General features: G+C 35.7%; 1 protein-coding gene across 2 annotated transcripts in view; it reads right to left on the reverse strand.

Moving 5' to 3' along the window:
* The window catches only part of LOC306852301 (disks large homolog 5-like), a gene marked incomplete at its 5' end in the record, with an annotated part of 53,346 nt that extends 30,088 nt beyond the window's left edge, over window positions 1-23,258 (reverse strand). For both annotated transcript variants that reach the window (XM_079389014.1, XM_079389013.1), the window contains 6 exons: window positions 4,582-4,841; window positions 9,348-9,531; window positions 13,820-13,963; window positions 15,251-15,404; window positions 17,248-17,316; window positions 22,964-23,258. In XM_079389014.1, coding sequence (XP_079245140.1) covers window positions 4,582-4,841; window positions 9,348-9,531; window positions 13,820-13,963; window positions 15,251-15,404; window positions 17,248-17,316; window positions 22,964-23,258 — 1,106 coding nt within the window. The remainder of the gene's footprint in view (window positions 1-4,581; window positions 4,842-9,347; window positions 9,532-13,819; window positions 13,964-15,250; window positions 15,405-17,247; window positions 17,317-22,963) is intronic.
* Window positions 23,259-23,304: the final 46 nt, after the last annotated feature.

Consider the following 23,304-nt stretch of genomic DNA (forward strand, 5'->3'; position numbering starts at 1 on the left):
TTTTAGCCTATCCAGTTGAACCCACTGGAAGTGGTGTAGCTACGTTGTTCATTCAAAATATTGCAGAAAAAGAGAACATCAATGAAAATGAAAACCAAGCCGTTCACACAGAACACATATTTACCGCATTTTCTAGAGGGACATCTATCACCGTCTCGCACAAGAGCGCCGCATGTTTAGAAAACCACGTCAAATTAAGTCCATGTAAGTTCAACTTTTAAAAAACATGTCTCGAGACTTTATTGCGGTTTTTCCCCATCCCACTGCATCTCATATTTTAAATAAAAAAAGCACGCTTTATATTCTTTGCAGTAAACTAAACATACATACATGATGCTGTTTTGTTTCTAATTGTTTAACCCGCGATCCTGAAGGGCGATGAGAGCATCGGGGCTGTCGTGCTGCACGTGGGGACTAACGACATCAAGCTGCGGCAGACGGAGACACTGAAGAGGGACTACAGGAGCCTGATCGAGACGGTACGCAGCACATCGCCCGCGGCGAAGATCATCGTGTCAGGTCCACTTCCGACGTATCGACGAGGACACGAAAGGTTCAGTAGACTGTTTGCTTTAAACGAATGGTTATTGTCATGGTGTAAAGAACAGAAACTGCTCTTTGTAAATAATTGGAATCTTTTCTGGGAGCGTCCTAGGCTTTTCCGTGCTGATGGCCTGCACCCCAGCAGAGTCGGAGCGGAACTCCTGTCGGACAACATCTCCAGGACGCTACGCTCCATCTGACTAGTAAGCCAATTCTCAAATGACTTTTGTTCTACCCACTTAAATGATAGAAGTACCCGCGTTGTCCAATCTATACAGACTGTGTCTGTTCCCCGAATAGCGAGGTCAAAATATAAATTTAATGCAGGATCTAGAAAAAATCTGATCGTGATTAAACCAGAAAAACACAAAATAAATGAACAAAAACAATTTTTGAAGCTTGGGCTCCTAAATATTAGATCACTTGCACCCAAAGCAGTTATTGTAAATGAAATGATCACAGATAATAATTTTGATGTACTCTGCCTGACTGAAACCTGGCTGAAACCAAATGAATATTTTGGTCTAAATGAGTCTACTCCACCAAGCTACTGTTATAAACATGAGCCCCGTCAGACTGGTCGTGGCGGCGGTGTGGCAACAATATATAGTGATATTCTCAATGTTACTCAGAAAACAGGATACAGGAGGTTTAAGTCATTCGAAATACTTCTGCTTAATGTTACACTGTTAGATATGCAAAATAAATCTCTCTTATCTCTTGCTCTGTATATACAGATTTCCTAAAAGAATTTGCAGATTTCCTCTCAGATCTATTGGTTAATGTTGATAAACTGCTAATTGTCGGAGATTTTAACATTCACGTTGATAATACAAATGATGTGCTAGGACTTGCGTTTACTGACCTAATAAACTCTTTGAGTCAAGCAAAACGTCACCGGGCCCACTCATCGTTTTAATCATACGCTAGATTTAATTATATCGCATGGACTTGATCTTACCGATATAGATATCATACCTCAAAGTGATGATGTTACTGATCATTTCCTTGTATCGTGCATGCTGCGTATTACTGATATTAATTATATGGCTCCGCGTTATCGTCTGGGCAGAACTATTGTTCCAGCCACCAAAGACAGATTCACAAATAACCTGCCTAATTTATCTCAACTGCTCTGTGTACCCATAAATACACATGAACTAGACGAAATAACTAGCAACATGGGCACTATCTTCTCTAATACATTAGAAGCTGTTGCCCCCCTCAAATTGAAAAAGGTTAGAGAAAAACGTACTGCGCCATGGTACAACAGTTATACCCATTCTCTCAAGAAAGAAACTCGTATTCTTGAGCGCAAATGGAGAAAAACTAACTTGGAAGTTTTTAGAATTGCGTGGAAAAACAGTATGTCCAGCTATAGACAGGCTCTAAAAGCTGCCAGGGTAGAGCATATCCACAAACTCATAGATAATAACCAAAACAATCCAAGGTTCTTATTTAGCACAGTGGCTAGACTAACAAATAAACAGACACCGCCCGATCTAAATATTCCCTCACAATTTAATAGTTATGATTTTATGAATTTCTTTACTGATAAAATAGATAACATCAGAAATACAATAACAAATGTAGATTCTACTGCTTCTAGTATTTCAGCTTCATTCATCGCACCCAAAGAAAAACTGCTGTGCTTTACAACTATAGGACAGGAAGAGCTAAATAAACTTATCAGTGCATCTAAACCAACAACATGTTTATTAGATCCTGTACCCACTAAACTACTGAAAGAGTTGTTACCTGTAGCAGAAGAACCGCTTCTCAATATTATTAACTCATCGTTAGCCTTAGGTCACGTCCCAAAACCATTCAAGCTGGCGGTTATTAAGCCTCTTATTAAGAAACCACAACTAGATTCTAATGAACTGGCAAATTACAGACCCATTTCAAATCTTCCGTTTATGTCAAAAATTTTAGAAAAAGTTGTGTCTGCTCAATTGTGCTCCTTCTTGCAAAAAAATGATCTCTATGAGGAATTTCAGTCAGGTTTCAGGCCTCACCATAGCACAGAAACTGCACTTGTTAAAATTACAAATGACTTGCTTCTTGCTTCAGATCAAGGCTGCATCTCATTGCTAGTATTACTTGATCTTAGTGCTGCGTTTGACACTATAGACCATGATATACTCATAGATCGACTACAAAACCATATTGGTATTCAAGGGCAGGCTTTAAGATGGTTTAAATCATACCTGTCCGATCGCTACCACTTTGTTCATTTAAATGGAGAGTCATCACAATTATCACCAGTAAAGTATGGAGTACCACAAGGATCAGTCCTAGGTCCTCTTCTATTTTCAATATACATGTTGCCTCTTGGTAATATTATTAGAAAATACGGGATTAGTTTTCATTGCTATGCTGATGATACTCAACTATATATCTCAACAAAACCAGGTGAAACTTCTAAACTATCTAAGATAATAGATTGTGTAAAAAATTTAAAAGATTGGATGACCAATAATTTCCTCCTATTAAATTCAGATAAGACAGAGATATTACTTATTGGACCAAAAAACAATACACAGAATCTCTTGGATTACAATTTACAACTTGACGGATGCACTGTCACATCCTCTAAAGTCAAAAATCTGGGTGTTATATTAGACAGCAACTTGTCCTTTAAAAATCATATTTCCCATGTTACAAAAACAGCATTCTTCCATCTTAGAAACATTGCCAAGCTTCGAAACATGCTACCTGTTTCTGATGCAGAAAAGCTAGTTCATGCATTCATGACCTCTAGACTGGACTATTGTAATGCACTGCTAGCTGGTTGTCCTGCATCTTCAATAAACAAGCTACAGATAGTCCAAAATGCAGCGGCTAGAGTTCTTACAAGGTCAAGAAAATATGATCATATTACCCCAATTTTACAGTCTCTGCACTGGCTACCTATTCAGTTCCGTATCATTTACAAAATATTATTACTTGCCTATAAGGCCCTAAATGGTTTAGCTCCTGCGTACCTAACTTGTCTTCTACCACGCTACAATCCAACCCGCTCCTTAAGGTCGCAAAACTCTGGACTTTTGGTAGTACCTAGGATAGCAAAGTCCACTAAAGGAGGTAGAGCTTTTTCACATTTGGCTCCCAAACTCTGGAATAGCCTTCCTGATAACGTTCGGGGTTCAGACACACTCTCTATGTTTAAATCTAGATTAAAGACACATCTCTTTAGCCAAGCATTCACATAATGCATTTTATAATCTTGTACTGTAGTATATCTGATCAAATGTACATTATTATTATTCTTTAGCTTGGGATGGAACAGCAGCTACGCTAATTATGTTTCTATTTGTCTCTGTTTCTGAATTAACATCCCGTGGTAATTAGGAATGACAGAAGCTTCAGTCTGGATCCAACCCCTAAATGATCTGAGATGACCGAACACCTGAGAAAAGATAATGCCAACCCCTCAGAGGATGCCAACGCTCAGACAACATACAGAATTACCAAATGACCACTGGAACTAGTTGAGACCTTACAATCTGACTTTGCTGCAGTTAAATTGAACTGCTGGTTTGTTGGCCAGAGGCCAATGTTTGATATTGATATTGTGATATGTTTGATATTGATATTGTGATATGTTTGATATTGTGCAGTTGCTTTGACACAATTTACATTGTTAAAAGCGCTATATAAATAAAGGTGACTTGACTTGACTTGATTGTTTAAGCAACTTAATTATATATGGTTTATAAACTTTTTTTTAAACATTAAGGATTTTTTCAAAGATAGTCATGTTATTTTATTGCTTTGAAGAAACGTGCATTGGTAATATTTTGCTCGATGCACCCTCTTGTGGCCTCAGGAGAGAAGCCAAAAGCTTTTTTCCCCCTAACTAAAATTATGCCTTTTAAATTTGAATATACTTTGAATTTTGATTATACTTAAGTACAAAATTCGAATTGAGATTTTCAGCCATTTTGACAGCCCTAGTGTGAAACAGCCTTAACAGAATCGAAACCTCTTGAAGGACTGATCTGGAAAGCACTATGTAGGCAGCGAGAGGAGTACCTCCTGATGGAGCCGCTGTACTGCTGCTGAAAGTGCAGCGCCGAGTCTCTCTGCTTCAGCAGAACATCCTGCTGTTTCTGCAGACGCCGGTTCTCCTCCTCCATCTGCTCCAGGCGGCTCAGATCGGCGTTGTGGCTCACTGTTTTCTCGTTGTATCGTTTCCTCAGGGCGTCGTACTCTTTCTTCATCCCCTCCAGCTTGTTTAAGGCCGTGTCATAAAGTTTATTCAGCAGTTCGGAGGAGCCGTTCTCCCTCATGACCTACAGAGAGAAATAAAACACCTTCAGCTGAAAAGAAACTGAATCCACAACTAAATCAGAGTAAATTTGGACGGAGAGACAGCAGCATCACACCAGCGGATGGTGCCACTGAGTCACACGTCTGCTGACACGGAGGTCAAATGAGTCCAAAGAAAACCAGAGAATTATCAAATGAAGCATATACAGCATTTAACTACAATATAGATTATTAAGAAGGAAATCATGGATCCATCATCATTTGATTAGAATGTTAAAATACAAATGATTCCACTGGTAATATTATTTTCACCCTGGCATTTACACACTACTATAGCTTTCATTAATATTTTGATACGTTTTATTTATACAATTATTTATGTTTATACTATTTTTTTTTTTTTTTTTTCAGTTTTAGTTTTTTCCATTAAGTAATTTTAGTGCTTTAACTTAAATGTATTAGTTGCATTTATATATCATATAATAATATTTATATAATTTATTTAAATGTATTAATTATTTGAATTAATATTTAAATATTTAATTAGTTTTAAATACGTTTTTTTTTTTTATTGTTATTTAGATATTAATTTTTAAAATCAGTTTTCTTTTTTATTTAATTTTTTTAAATATTATCATTGAGGTTTCCCGCATTTTTATTTTTATCTTAGTTTGTGTTTTAGTTTTAGTTCAGGTTTATTTTTTTATTTCCATTTTTTCAATTTAATTTAAACTTACCTGTAAACTCTCCATTTCCATTTGTTTTCAGTTTTATATCAGCTTTATATCAATAAGCAAATATGTTTTATTTTTGTATAATTTATAATAATATTTTATATTAATATTTTGAATTAGCATTTAGATTTTCAGTTCTCATTTTAAAAAAAAAATTATTTTATGTGCTTTTGACCTTTTTTATGTAATGTTTTTTTTTTTTTTTTTACTTATAGTTCAGTTGTAGTTAATTTATTTTACCTTAGTGTCAATTAAAAAAAATAAAGCCTGACATTTCTGTGAAGCCTGACATTTCTGCACAGTGGTGTTCTCGGGTTGTTTCTCCATCCCCTCCTGAAGTCTCCGGTGTACACAGACCTCATCTCATCCACCACTGTCTCATCTGTCATGTTCCTCAGCATTATTAATAGATAAAGTGCTTTTCCTGTTCCGAACAGACAGAAATACGGACCAGTTGTTTCTTGACCTGAGCTCACTGACAACTGAGAGACGCGCTGACAGACACAGACAGACAGACAGACAGAGAAATAAACATGCAGTGACAGTACTAGGCTGAACAGATCGTCTAGTATTGTGCTTACTAACATCAACCTGACTGCAACCTCCACACAACACCCTGACAACATCATCACTGCCAACAGATCAGACTTGCAGGCTATAAAAGTACCATATAGGCACATCCCCATCTCTACCTCTGATTCAGCACACAACAAACTGCTGTTTTAGCAATATCTATATAGCATTATAGTATTTATTTCTTAACTATAATATTTTTAACTAATTAATCATTATTAACCAATAGGCTTTTATTGATTTATTATTATATGTAATATATTAATTTCAGTTTTAGTAATTTAACAAACTTATTTTATTTGGAGTAGTTGCCAAGGAAACATTTTTAAAAAATTATTTACATTTTATTTTATTTCAAATATAGAATGTGTTTTTTAATAGTTTTAGCAATAACAACACTGACACAAAGAGGGAGAGATTAAATCTATTTATTAAATATCGAAATATGATTTTAATGAAGCAATTTAAACTCTGTAGCAAATACTGTATGTTAGATATCAGTTGAACATGATATTTATTCTAGTTACTGAACAATGTTATTCAGCAGGGCTGGACAATATCTCAGAAATACTTGCTGGTGATATTTTCATGCTTTATTATGCTTTTTATTTGGGCATAAGCATTTCTAAAAAGAGTGCCTGATTAATTTTGCAACTCTTTCTTGTCTCACACCTTTGTAAGTATGAGAGTCATAAAAGAAAGAATTTAATAGCATCTCTTATTTAAACTTTAGTAGTTAAAACTGCATTTGTGTTTGCAAATTCAAATTACTAATGAATTAGTCCAAACTGTCCACTTCAGTTAAATGAATCCAAAACAGAGACAAATCAAATCAGAGACACAATTCTCTGCATGCCATTTTTTACAATATAAATTTCTGTAAATATATTTTTATATAAATATTAGTGCTGTCAAACGATTAATCGTGATTAATCCCATCCAAAATAAGAGTTTTTGTTTACATAATATATGTTGTGTGTATATATATATATATATATATATATATATATATATATATATATATATATATATATATATATATATATATATATATACACAGTGGTGTGAAAAAGTGTTGGCCCCCTTCATGATTTTTTTATTTTTTGTGTGAAAAAGTGTTAAAACATAACTGTGGTTTATCACACCTGAGTTCAGTTTCTCTAGCCACACCCAGGCCTGATTACTGCCACACCTGTTCACAATCAAGAAATCACTTAAATAGGACCTGCCTGACAAAGTGAACATGGACCAAAAGATCCTCAAAAGCTACACATCATGTTGAGATCCAAAGAAATTCAGGAACAAGCGAGAAAGAAAGTAATTGAGATCTATCAGTCTGGAAAAGGTTATAAAGCCATTTCTAAAGCTTTGGGACTCCAGCGAACCACAGTGAGAGCCATTATCCACAAATGACGAAAACATGGAACAGTGGTGAACCTTCCCAGGAGTGGCCGGCTGACCCAAATTACCCCAAGAGTGCAGCGACGACTCATCCAAGAGGTCACAAAAGACCCCACAACAACATCTAAAGAACTGCAGGCCTCAGTTGCCTCAGTTAAGGTCAGTGTTCATGACTCCAGCATAAGAAAGAGACTGGGCAAAAATGGCCTGCATGGCAGAGCTCCAAGACGAAAACCGCTGCTGAGCAAAAAGAACCTAAAGGCTCGTCTCAGTTTTGCCAGAAAACATCTTGATGATCCTCAAGACTTTTGGGAAAATACTTTTGGACTGACTGACTGAATTTTTTGGAAGGTGTGTGTCCCATTACATCTGGCGTAAAAGTAACACAGCATTTCAGAAAAAGAGCATCATAGCAACAGTAAAATATGGTGGTGGTAGTGTGATGGTCTGGGGCTGTGTTGCTGCTTCAGGACCTGGAAGACTTGCTGTGATAAATGAACCATGAATTCAGCTGTCTACCAAAAAATCCTGAAGGACAATGTCCAGCCATCTGTTCGTGACCTCAAGCTGAAGCGAACTTGGGTTCTGCAGCAGGACAATGACCAAAACACACCAGCAAATCCACCTCTGAATGGCTGAAGAAAAACAAAATGAAGACTTTGGAGTGGCCTAGTCAAAGTCCTGACCTGAATCCTATTGAGATGCTGTGGCATGACCTTAAAAGGCGGTTCATGCTGGAAAACCCTCCAATGCGGCTGAATTACAACAATTCTACCAAGATGAGTGGGTCAAAACTCCTCCACAGCGCTGTAACAGACTCATTGCAAGTTATCGCAAACGCTTGATTGCAGATGTTGCTGCTAAGGGTGGCCCAACCAGTTATTAGGTTTAGGGGACAAGCACTGTTTCACACAGGGCCATGTGGGTTTGGATTGTGTTTTCCCTTCATAATAAAAAAACTGCATGTTGTGTTTACTTGTGTTATCTTTGATTAATATTTAAATTTGTTTGATGATCTGAAACATCAAAGTGTGACAAACATGCAAAAAAAAAAAAAAATCAGGAAGGGGGCCAACACTTTTTCACACCACTGTATATACATATAATTTATTTATTATGTATATAGAAATACACACATGCAAGTATATATTTCAGAAAAATATGTTATGTTTAGAAATTAAATATTTATAATATAAATTTTATGAATATAAATATAAACAAATACATGTAAATATTTTCAATATATATTTATACATGCATGTGTGTGTATTTATATATACATAATAAATATACACAAAACACACATATATTATACAAACAAAAACTTGTTTGACAGCACTAATAAATATATTTAAATTACATTTAGATAAATATTTCTGTTTATTACAATTTTGGTATTTTGATGCAAATAAAAAATATACATTTATAAATAAATATATATATTTTTTAATATTTTACGAATATTTTTTCTCATTATATATATTTTTTTTTTATTATTTTTTTTAATTAATTTTTTTATAAACAAACTAGAGTGATTAGATTATTTCTCAAAATGCATCAGTCATGGAATAAAGCAGTGATTTTCGATCCTGGTGACATACAAAATGTGCATAGCGGTGGGTCCCCAGGACCAGGAGTGAAAACCACTGGAATAAAGAATGTAGGTTTGATACTGAACACAGAGAGAGGGAGCCTAATAGTTTCTCAATTTGGGATGCAAAGAAAGAGGTTGCACGTTCAATTCCACATGTTTGTGACCCTGAGCAAGACGCTAAACCTCATCTATCTGCTCAGAGTTGTGTGCGCATGTGTGATTTGCACCTGTTGCTGCTGCAGGTGCATGTCTGCCACCTCACGCTGGTCGTTATCATGGACACGGCGCAGCTCATCGCAGGTCTGCTGCAGCTGTGAGTGCTGTTGTAGGAGCTGAGAGTAGTTCTGCTTCATGGCCTCCATCTCGTCCCGCAGCTGCGTCTGTTCACCGACCGCACGCCCGTGAAGAGTGCTGAGAGACACAGAGAGGAGGACGAGTCAACCAATGCATCAGTGAACGGAAGAACAAATTAAGCTCAGTTAAATGTGCCAGATAAAATGATGACATGAGTTTACAAAATGAACATTTGCTGAAAATGAACTTGGATGCTCTGCAGTGAATGGGTGCCGTCAGAATGAAAGTCTAAACAGCTGATAAAAACATCACAGTAATCCACACCACTCCAGTCCATCAGTTAACATCTGGAGAAGACAAAAGCTGAAACAAATCCAGTATTAAGGCGTTTTTAACTAAAATACAAATCCAGAATCCATAATAATGCTTCCTGCAGTGAAAAAGTCAATCTCCCGTCTCTCACATCAAAATCCAGCCACATATTTGTTTAAAGCTGTTTTGGTTTGTAAACGCTGCTTGATCTGCAGATTTCTCTCCTGATTCAGACCAGAACAGTTTTTCACTGGAGGAAGCCTTATTATGGATTATGAACTCATATTTTAGACATCAAAAACATTTTAATGAAAGATTTGTTTCCCCTTTTCTCTTCTCAAGATGTTACTTTCAAATAAGGGATGCGCACTCGCGATATTTTCTTAATGACTTGTAATTCATTTTAATTTTGCAACAGAGCAATCAACAATCAGATGTTTCAGCAACAAGCCTTCTTCAGTGAATCATCACCTTCTCCAGATGTTAACTGATGGACTGGAGTGGTGTGGATTATTGTGATGTTTTTATCAGACTCTCATTCTGACGGCACCCATTCACTGCAGAGCATCCACTGCTGAGACAGTAATGGAATCCTCATCCTAATCTTGGATGGCCTGAGGATGAGCACATTTTAAGCAAATAGTCATTTTTGGGTAAACTACTCTAATGCTCACAGCAGGCGATTGAATTCAATATATCAGTAATTTGAAATTACACTGAGAGGAAAGTGAATTAAACTAAAGCGTTGGGTAATCTCAGATGAAGATGGAGGTCTCTAATCTGTGCTGTTGTCTGTTTGCTTCACCACCAGATGTTACCCTGACTCACAGCAGCCAATCAGAGTCTTTCACATCATGCTAATGAGCACATAATGCTGTCGGCCGATCCTCTCGTATACAAACCCTTCTGTTGCCCACCTCTACAGCATCTGGTATTTGGTGATTTGATGGAAATTAAGATCAAATAAATTCATGTTAACTGATTGATTTGCTTAATAATAATGGACGAACACTTTTATTTTGGATGCGATTAATTGTGATTAATAGTTTGACAGCACTAATCTTTAAATATTTAATTTATAAAAATATGTAATATTTAATAATTTCTTGATCATTAATAAAATGCATAATACTATATAATAACAGACAGATTTATGCTTTAGCAATTTATTCTGTAATCCTATTATTATTACTCACAAACTAAAGCAACAAATATGAATAAAAAGAGTAATATTTTCAAAATAATATTACTGTCAAAATAAAAGCTTAGCCAAACAGATAAATTTATCAGCTGAGGCAGGTTAAAAAAAAAAAAAAAAAAAAAAAAAAAAAAAAAAAAAAAAATATCAGCCGATATATCAATCTACTAATAGACATGTTACGAGTTTTATATGGTTAGCAGGGTTGTGATGGTGAGGACATTTTCCCACCAGTTAATCGATGTGTGGCAACACCGGTAATACCGGTATCACCATGGTAGGGGGTCGTTTGAGTTTTCCCTCTTTTCCTTTCACTTTTAAATTAGCAGCAATTCTGCATTAATTGCTTGAATTCAATTCAAACAGCAAAATACAACATAACTTTTATTAACAAAACAAATAAAAATACACAATGCTATATGCCTAAATAACTTACAAATTTTAAATAGGTATACAAAACTGAAAATCAGTAAAGACTGAGGAACAAATAATTATAAAACGTAGAACGTTTATTAGCAAAACGATTAAGAACGTTTGGAGGCACGTATGTAAAATAATGGGGAAAAAAAAAAATTAGACAGTTTGAATAAAATAAAAATCTGCAAATACAGTGGAACCAAATAAATGAGAAACGAATGTTAAAAACCTTCCGATATCACCTTAGATAAATGGCAGGTCAACAGTAGCATTGCTTTCGTCAACGAAAATTATGACTAAATATCGTAGTCAACGAACCTTTATCACGTGACGAAAACGAAACAAGACGGAGCGTAAATGCTGGTCATGTGACAATGACTATAATTAAATATATAATGCAATATTGTTAATGAATAAAAACGAGACTAAATGTGGTTTACAAAATAAAAACTATGCTAAAATGTTTCTTAATTTTCGTTGACCAAAACGAGACGAAACAAAATGTTATAACGTTATTTCGTCTCGTTTAGTCGCGTTATTATTATTATTATTATTTTGCAGTATTTCTGTTTCCTGTGTCACTTCTGGGGCTGCATCAGGTTGCACTGCGCAGACGCAGGTGACGTCAGTTCCTCAAGCCCCACTCGCGACATTATTTAGAAGACGACAACAAAGTTAAGTCTGACACAGAGAAAGGGACCGATGGCCGGCCAGCCGGGGTTCGTCTTTGGGAGATGTGTGTGCACAAAAGATAACATTGTTTGAAATGGGTTTGGCTAAAAGAAAATTTTGGTTTCGTCTGTACTACTAGGTACTTATACTATATTGACTAGGTTAAATAGAATTGTATTACTAAAAAGAGACTAAAATAAAATTTTCATTGACTACAACTAGACTAAATGTCGTCAGTTTTCGTCGACTACAACTAGACTAAATGTCGTCAGTTTTCGACGACTACAACTAGACTAAATGTCGTCAGTTTTCGACGACTACAACTAGACTAAATATCGTCAGTTTTCGTCGACTACAAATAGACTAAATGTCATCAGTTTTCGTCGACTACAACTAGACTAAATGTCGTCAGTTTTCGACGACTACAACTAGACTAAATGTCGTCAGTTTTCGTCGACTACAACTAGACTAAATGTCGTCAGTTTTCGTCGACTACAACTAGACTAAATGTCGTCAGTTTTCGTCGACTACAACTAGACTAAATGTCGTCAGTTTTCGTCGACTACAACTAGACTAAATGTCGTCAGTTTTCGTCGACTACAACTAGACTAAATGTCGTCAGTTTTCGTCGACTACAACTAGACTAAATGTCGTCAGTTTTCGACGACTACAACTAGACTAAATGTCGTCAGTTTTCGTCGACTACAACTAGACTAAATGTCGTCAGTTTTCGTCGACTACAACTAGACTAAATGTCGTCAGTTTTCGTCGACTACAACTAGACTAAATGTCGTCAGTTTTCGTCGACTACAACTAGACTAAATGTCGTCAGTTTTCGTCGACTACAACTAGACTAAATGTCGTCAGTTATCGTCGACTACAACTAGACTAAATGTCGTCAGTTTTCGTCGACTACAACTAGACTAAATGTCGTCAGTTTTCGTCGACTACAACTAGACTAAATGTCGTCAGTTTTCGTCGACTACAACTAGACTAAATGTCGTCAGTTTTCGTCGACTACAACTAGACTAAATGTCGTCAGTTTTCGTCAACTACAACTAGACTAAATGTCGTCAGTTTTCGTCGACTACAACTAGACTAAATGTCGTCAGTTTTCGTCGACTACAACTAGACTAAATGTGGTCAGTTTTCGTCGACTACAACTAGACTAAATGTGGTCAGTTTTCGTCGACTACAACTAGACTAAATGTCGTCGGTTTTCGTCGACTACAACTAGACTAAAATAGTCATGGATAATTTTGACTAAAATAAGACTAAAATGCTCAGACTTTTAGTTGACTGAAACTTGACTAGACTAAAAAGAGTATGAACATGACTAAAAGTAATAAAAATTAAAATGACAGCTTCACACAAAGACTAGACTAAAACTCAAATTAAAACAGGCCGCCAAAAACAACGCTAGTCAACAGGCTTTTCAAAATCTAAATATTTTTAAAACAGGTGCTTTTACATTTCGTTTTGAAACTCTTCTGCCATCGTCTTGTCTGTCTCACCTCACGTGATAAATCAAATCCGATCTGTGATGCACGACTATCGTTCGTTCAGTGTGCTGCATTGAGCAAAAAAATCTAATCAAATTAAAGCAAATTAAAAAAAAATAACGGTGAGGGATGGTGGGCAAGTGACGTAACTGGTGTTGCGGCTTAACACTGGTATCACTGCCAACACCATCTATCGCTGCAAGCCTAATGGTTAGAAGAACAAACTACCCTCATAAAAAGTAAAACTGCCCCAGATAATCAAGTCTAGGTGGAAATATACAGTATATACGGTTAAAGCGCTCACTGGTAGTAATCTGCGTCTCTCGCGGCCTCCTCACATCTCTTCAGGGTTTTGGTGTGCTGGTTCTGGAGAGACTGCAGGTCTGACATGGCCTTCATGCACTGCAGCTTCAGACGCTCGTAATCGTGACCCGGCTTCACACTCGGCCTACACACACAAATATATGCAAACGTCTCACACTGGGCAAAATCATGTGGTTATCATTCACCATTTGCCATATACAGGTCTAAATCCTTTCATTGGGAAGTTTCCCGAAGATCAAACACACACACAAAAAGTGTGCGTTTTTTCAGGCTCTATCAACATTCAAGTGAAGAGACACAACAACAGAGTAAAAAGCCTCATTTATGAAATAGTAATGAAAGTAAACATACTTTATTTATACACTTAAATCACTCTGTTCAATTTCACGCTCAGATAAGAAAAGATGGACTGTCTAGCAGGGTTACAGTGTTTGAAAGACTGAAACTGGCCACAAGAAAGATCTGAAATCTCCAGTTCAGTAACAAAAACCCTGTTCAATCTCTTCTACAGTTAGCCGGCTCGCAGCATGAGATGAACTACTTCAGCTACACTTACAGCCCAGTGTTAATTTAGTATCATTATATATTTTTATAGCATTTTTTTTTTACATTTTAAATTAGCTTTTATTTTTATATTTAGAGTTTTTCTTTTTATAATTACACTATTTTAGTAATTTTATGTTGTTTTGTGCTTTTCTATTCAACTGCAATTTATTTCAACCTAAACTTATTTTATTACAGTTATTTAATATTAATTTTTTTAAGTGTTTTTTTTTTTGGTAACACTTTAAGGTGTCCTTGTTACACATTACATGTACTTACTATTATAATAACAACAATAAATTATGCATAATTACATGAACGTAATCCTAACCCTAACTATATAGAAAGTACATGTATTTAATTATTATTACTCAGTACTTAAATGTATAATTACACTGTAACAAGGACACCTTAAAATAAAGTGTAACCTTATTTTTATTTTATTTTATTTCAATTAATGAAAACATGTAATATTTTTAGTTAACAACAGGGTTAGTAACTAAAGCTCAAATACAACAGTTAACTAAAACTAAAAACCAAATTCAAATAAAATAAAAAAGACATTAATTAAAACTTAAAAATATTAAAACCTAATTTTATTTCAGAAAATTGACAAGGCAAAAATTCTCATTTTTATTTAGTTTAACTTTACGTACTAAAATAACTAAAACGGAAAAATGTATAAAAACTGTATGGACTTACATTTAAAAAAACATCTCTAAAAATAGAATAAATAAATAAAAAATACTAATAAAAATTTAACTAAAATTAAAATGAAAACAAAAAAATATATAAAAATAAAAAACTCAAAATATTGATAAAAAACTATAATAGTATCTCAATGATACTAAAACCCTGGTTAGTGTACCTGCAGTCGTCGAAGGTGGTGCCGGGCGAGGAGAGGGCCAGGCGTTTGCGCAGGTCATCTCGCTCGCGGGTCACCTGTCTGAGCTGGAAGATCACCGTCTCCAGTTTCTCACTCATCACATGCTTATCCAGGTGAGCAGGAGGAGGCGAGGATGCTGGGAAAGACAGACATGTGTATCAGTGAATAAAATTACAAATAATATATTGTACACTATGAATGTACTTCACTTCTGAAGAGGGAAATGTAGGCAGGTGTAGATGCACAGAGCTTTCAAACGCAGATCTGAAGACAGTAGGCCAGACATGTAGGGTTCATAAACTTTTGCTTTCAGTTTGAGATTCAGCTCTGCTGTTCATACAGCTGTTATGAATAAACAATGATTTTATCTGGGCCACTGACGACCCATCCCACATCCCTCACTGCACAAAACAACAGAGCCTCCTGTCTTGTTTTAGACATCTAATGGACAGAAGCGTCTCTCAGCTGGTGTCTGAGTTCGCTCTGTGTTTTCCCAGATTCTTGCACCAGCAGGATGTCAGGAATATGTGCAGCACTGTAAATCATACACTACCACGGAATATGTGAAAGACACGTCTTATGCTCAACAATGATGCGTTTATGTGAAAAAGTATTACAATTTAAAATAGCTGTTTTCTGTATGGATATATGTTCAAATATAATTTATTTCTGTGATGCGCAGCTGTATTTTCAGCATCATTACTCCAGTCTTCAGTGTCACATGATCTTCAGAAATCATTCTAATATACTGATTTACTGCTCAACAAACATATTATCAATGTAGAAAACATTTGCTGCCCAATATTTTTGTGGAAACCGTGACACATTTAATTTTTTTTAGAACTCTCTGACGGATAAAAAGTTCAAAAGACATCAGCATTTATTGTAAAAATGTCTGAAATCTTTTGTAAAATTATAAATGTCTTTATTGTGATTTTCTGAACAATTTATGTGTCCTTGCTGGTATTTCTTTATGTATTTTTTTTAAATTACTGACCACAAACTTCTGAACAGTAGTGTCAACGTATAATCCTGATTTAGAAAATAATATAAAAGTCCTTCCGTAATTTATAATTTATTTCTATTTTTAAGCCACGCCAGAATCCAAGGCTATGAAAAAAAACCAGGGTAAAAACATAAATGTGACCCTGCTGGACCACAAAAACAGTCTTACGTGTCAATTTTTCGAAATTGAGATTTATACATCGTCTGAAGGCTGAATAAATAATCTTTCCATTGATGTCTGGTTTGTTAGGATCGGACAATATTTGTCTGAGATACAACTATTTGAAAATCTGGAATCTGAGGGAGCAAAAAAATCTAAATATTGAGAAAATCTCCTTTAAAGTTGTTCAAATTAAGTTCTTAGCAATGCATATTACTAATCAAAAATTAAGTTTTGATATATTTACGGTAAAAAAATTACTAAATATCTTCATGGAACATGATCTTTACTTAATATCCTAATGATTTTTGGCATAAAAGAAAAATTGATAATTTTAACCCATACAGTGTATTTTTGGCTATTGCTACAAATATACCCCAGCGACTTAAGACTGCTTTTGTGCTCCAGGGTCACAAATAGGATTTTTAATGTCCAATTTGAATAATGTCTAGAATTTGAATTCTAATGTCTGCAGACTGATTAAAAAATATTTTTAAAAATATTAAAGTTTATAAAATTATATAAAAAAAAAACTGTAAAATAAATATACATATTTATAATAATTTCTTTTTTTTAAAAAGAAGCCCATTTTAAAATAATTTAAACTTTTTGTACTGTGACATTATTTCCATGAAAATTAAATGCATTTCCATCCCAAAACAGTCATTTCTCATTATTGCAACGCCAAAAAAACTAATAATATTAGGAGCTTTAAAAAAAGTGAGATGCAATATGATGCGTCTGTAAGATAAAATGACCCGATTACCCTTGCCTAACAAACACACACACATACACACACACTGACCAAACTCACCGACGCTGCTGAGAGAACTGCTGCTCTCCGAGTCCGACGGCATTGCAGACAGAACGCTGCACGTGGAACCTGAAACAAACAAGCAAACATCAGCATTTACTCCAGTGTCAGAGAGGGAATGAGATCTGAGAGCATCTGTCCAGTGCGGCTGCGTCTCAGTCTGCGTGCATCAGTATACACTGAACATGAATACAGGCCTGATCCTCTAAACATGGAGACACGTGAATCAAGTTTCAGTGCGCTGGAACCACGATAACAATGAAGCGGCCTGGAAACGGCCGACTCCCTGGGCAGGGAACTTACTGCACGAGACACACCTGTGAGAGCGGTCAGACATCTCAACTTCAGCGCAGTCAAAGACACACAGAGGCCTCCGGCTGCATCGGAGTAACTCGAGCTGGTAATTGGGCTTGAATGGAGACTCAGTTTCTCTCTCTCTATTTGCTCATCTTTCTTTCATTTCACTCCAGAGCAACCCAAATGCTTAAATTATTTATTATTGAAATTATTTTGAAATACAGTTCTTGTCATGAGTTTGAAAACGTTAAATGTTTTTAAAGAAGTCACTTCTGCTCATCATGAACGCATTTCATCAAAAATACAGTAATATTGTGAAATATTATTGCAATTCAATATAACTGTTTTCTATGTGAATATACAGTATAATGTAATTTGTTGATGTGATGCAGCGCTGTATTTTCAGCATCATTACGTCAGTCTTCAGTGTCACATGATCCTTCAGAAATCATTCTAATATACTGATTTACTGATCAAGTATTATTGGTGTTATTAATAATGTTTTGTGTGGAAAATATTTTTCAGGATTTTTTCATGAATAGAAGGTTCAACAGCATTTGTACAACAATATGTCTTGCAATCACTTTTGATCAATTTAATGCATATTTGCTGAATAAAAGCATTAATTTCTATTAAAAACACACATACCCCAAACATTTGAATAGTAGTATATCATGTCTTCAGCATAAATTTGAAGCAGCATAGCTGTTTTCAACATTGATAATAATCAGCAGGAAATCAGTATATTATTATGATTTCTGAAGGATCATGTGACACTGAAGACTGGAGTAATGATGCTGAAAATACAGATTTGATCACAGAAATAAATTACAGTTTAAGAGATATTCACATAGAAAACAGCTATTTGAAATTCTAATAATATTTCACAATTTTACTGTATTCTTGAGCACATAATGCAGCCTTGGTGCAGAATAACAAATAAATTAAAAAATCATGTTTATAAACGTTTGACAGTTAAATTAAAGCCAGTGAGGTTCAGTGTTGTTTTGGACCCCAATGACTTTCATAATATGGACAAAACATCTTTGAAACATTTTTTTGTGTTCTGCAGATGAAAGAACATCATAAATGATCACAGTTCTGACTGTCAGCACATTGATGTCTGTACAGCGGGGCGGGTTTTGTTTACCCAGCACCATCAGACACGTCCTGATCCGGTCTGATGCGCCGTCCACCTGCTGCCACCCATGAGACGCCGACAGAATGAGCTCTGATCAACTCTGGTTCACACACACGCTGGAAATACCACGGAATATTTACTAACAACCATTCAGTGCAATGATTATACCATGGTAAAACCATATGATATCACCAATGCACTGTGGTACTAGCAATTATATGTAAGTGAGGGAAAAAGAAACTGAAAGTACCGTGATAACACATGATTTGGATTTACTCATTTGTTTCACTCCTAACACACCCATGCTGAATGCTATTAAAATATGCATGGGAAATAATTAATACATCAGAGTTAATTAACACCTGAAGTTAATTATGATCGTCGTGTTTGTGAGGTGTGACAGGGCTCAGTGTTACTATAGTGACAGATCCACACAGAGGCTGAGAGGAACTGGGTCAACAGACGGGAAAACAAGTGAAGTGAAGTGATGCTGAATGTGTGCAAAATATTGACTCCTCAAAGTATGATTGTAAACATAATCATCTGAGTCTGGTTCGTCTGAATCGATTCAATCCAGAATGTCAGTAGTCGGCACCAAAACTGAAATTTCACAATTCTCAGTACCAGTTTCAGTACTGAAGCAAAAACACTTTGGAACTATTTTATTTAAATATTTAAAAATATTTATATTTTTTAATTTCTATATATATATATATATATATATATATATATATATATATATATATATATATATATATATACATATATATATACACACACACACACACACACACACATACATACATATATACACACACATACATATATACACACACACACGGTGAAAATAAACTGAAATAAGACTACAATTACTAATTTAAATAAAACTAAAAATGAAATTAAAACTTTTGAAATATTTTAAAAAGCAACTAATATAAATTACAAAAGCACAACAAAATTACAAAAAATACCAAATAACAAAAATAGTATAAAAAATAAAACATGTATATAGATTATCATTTTTAAATATACTCCTGTATATAAAAAATTAAATATATAAAATAAATATAAATATAAAAAGAAATGCTGATTCAAAACATTAATAAAAAACCTATGCTAAAATAATGGAGTAAATTGTAATGCTAATAATAACACTAATAAGTAAATAAATCCTTAAAGGATTAGCAAGCAGCCTTAAATAAACATGCTTTAATAAAACAAAGAACAAATTAACACATTGCATGAAATTTAAAAAATAGGTAAATATCTTAGTCTGCATTTACACCCCAAAATGTTTTGTCGATTACTTCATATATAGTGAATCTCAATAAAGCACCGTGTGTGTGTGTGTGTGTGTGTGTGTCCTGTCTGACATTTAAACCGAGTGCATGAAGCTTGGCAAAGTACAGACCATAAACTGGACTTCTATTTGATTCTCTCCCACTCACACAGCTGTGAACTGGACAACAGAAACTTGGACCTGACAGAGAAAGGCACTCGATCTGTTGAAACGGCATGCTGGGTAGAAACTCCGTGTCCTTCATTACTCACAGCCCTGAGAAACTGACCCCTCTATATCAGCGACTGGACAGAGTCATGGCAGCTCATCTCTCCAGACCAACTCTAAACTCGGCTTCCACATGGGGCTTCATTACAGGTCATCTTCATCAGCCCAAGACTAATTCACTGATATGACTGGAGTTTGAAGTACCACAGCATTACCAACGCTAAAGAACGAGGAAAAGAGGAAAGGAGTTGGTTTCCTCATGAAAACATTTTTGGGAGAAATGTAGCATTGCATCACTTAATCATCAATGGATCCTCTGCAGTGAATGGGTGCCGTCAGAATGAGAGTCTGATAAAAACATCACAATAATCCACACCACTCCAGTCCATCAGTTAACATCTGGAGAAGATGATGCATGCATTTTAACTTTAAGTTAAAGTTAAATCCTCTATCCATAATATTGCTTTTTCCAGTGAAAAAAGTGTTCTGGTCTGAATCAGGAGATAAATCTGAACAGATCAAGCAGCGTTTACAAACCAAAACAGTCCAAAACAGCTCTAAACAAATATGTGGCTGGATTTTGATGTGAGAGACAACAGAAGATGCTTTTTCACTGGAGGAAGCGTTATGGATTATGGATTCATATTTTTCCCAGAAGCAATGGTTTGAAGTTAAAAACATCTTAATGCTGGATTTGTTTCAGCTTTTGTCTTCAGATGTTAACTGATGGACTGGAGTGGTGTGGATTATTGTGATGTTTTTATCAGCTGTTTGGACTCTCATTCTGACGGCACCCATTCACTTCAGAGGATCCATTGCTGAGACACTGATGCAATGCTACATTTCTCCAAATCTGATGAAGAAACAAACTCATCTTGGATGGCTTGAGGTTGAACACATTTTAATTTTTGGGTGTTCTATTCTTTTAAACATGTTTTTTAAAAACCTGACTCGTATCTCTTGTCAGGTTCTGTTTTGAAAGGTCTTTACTGCTAAAAATCAATGGGATTTTATTTCTGGAGCATGGCAGTTGCACTCTATAGCACTTTTATATAATTGAGGCAGTCAGCTGGCCTACTATGGACACAATCACTCAGGACCCTATTTTTTTTTCAATTGATTTAAGCGGGACACATCAGTGAGAGTGGAAATGATCAGAGACTCTGATAGATTAAGCTAAACAGACCCCCACTGAGGTTTATACTGACGACCATCATAGATCTCTAACTTGTCTAATTGATCGGCAACGCTCCATTTAACAGACAGACTCTAAATGACTCTTTCTTTCAGTCTTTCTGGAACGGCCACACTGGTGCAATATTACTCACATGTGTTTCTATGTCATCCAATCAGATTCCTGTAACATGGGTTTAATGGCTTTCTAGGTAATGTTATTTGATACAGCTTTAAGCTGTATTATTTTATAGTCGGCAGCTATTTCTGGCTTGCGGCTAAATCCCTGCATGTTTTTCTGGCCGCAGAAATCTTTGAAACATCTGTAAAACATTTACTGTATGATGTTTTGCACGGCAGATTTACACAACAGGTCAGTCGCAGCTTTATAAAGCTTTACGCACCGGCGGGTCTGTGTTTTCTAGAAGGAAACACATGAAATTAACATCTCAGTATCTGTCGGACCACATCCAGCGCATCACAGACCGCAAAACACACGCCAAACCGCTCTATTCAAAGAATGAATGCTTCTGTCATAGTCAACTAAATATTATATACAGCACATAATCCCAAACATTACATGTGGCTACAACCCTGTTTGACATGTTGAACTGTTTTAAACAATATTAACAAATTCATGCATAGTTGTTTATTATGCATGCAGTTTTTATGATTTTATATATATAGAAACATTTTTTAATATTTGTTTGCACTTAAAATACTGCAAAGAATTAAGACATAAAACATTTTAAAAATGTTTTAAAAAATAAAAACAAACTTTACAAATTCACATAGGTAGAACGATAGACAGACAGATATAATAACATGTTAAAATTCTAATTACATGTGTGGTATATATTACATTCATATATGAGCATCAGACAGACAGACAGACAGACAGAGACAGACAGACAGAGACAGGTAGACAGACAGACAGACAGAGACAGGTAGACAGACAGAGACAGGTAGACAGACAGAGACAGACAGACAGACAGACAGAGACAGACAGACAGACAGATAGACAGACAGAGACAGATAGACAGACAGAGACAGGTAGACATACAGAGACAGGTAGACAGACAGACAGATAGACATACAGAGACAGGTAGACAGACAGACAGACAGACAGAGACAGATAGACAGACAGACAGATAAACAGAGACAGACAGAAGTTATTAAAAATTCTAAATAAAAGCTATTAATATTCAAGTTAATAATATTCAAAATACATGTATGGCATATATTCACTCATAGATAGATAGATAGATAGATAGATAGATAAGATAGATTAGATAGATATATAGATATTAACTATTCAAAATACATGCGTGGCATATATTATTTTATGCATATTTGCGTTAATAACCCTTATACAGCTTCTACATGTGTTGAAAATAGCTCGTATATTATTGGTTCGTGTATTGTTTACAGTGCATTGTGGGTCCTGTCAGAAACCAGGTTATACGACACTTCTCTCCACTGCTGGAACGACAACCAACCTAAACTACACTAAACTAGTATGGTTTGACTAGTAAACATTGCTAGAAGGTTCTGCTAGTTTTCCCTCTTGACTAGCCGAGGCTCGGTGGAGGTTTTACCCGTGTTGTGGTGGTTCTCCACAGGCAGCAGAGCGCTGAGCAGCACCGGGTGGGTTTTCTCCAGAGCCCAGCAGAACTCCTGGAAATGGTCCCTCTCCTTCTTCTCCACCAGCGTCTTGAGGAGCAGATGGACCTTCTCTGCGCTGCTGGAGCAGTTGGCGTCGAGCTCTGCTCTCTCGGCCGGGCTCAAGCTGCCTGACTGGGCCAGCAGCTCCAGAACCACATCCACATCTGTGACGGACTCCGACAACTTCTGCTGGCACTGCTCTAACAACTCTTTGTGCTTGGGATCCATCACAGCCCGTCGCTACAGAACGACACAAAGCGCTGAAAACAACGAA

This window comes from Barbus barbus, assembly GCF_936440315.1.
Source record: "Barbus barbus genome assembly, chromosome: 32".
NCBI lineage: Eukaryota > Metazoa > Chordata > Actinopteri > Cypriniformes > Cyprinidae > Barbus > Barbus barbus.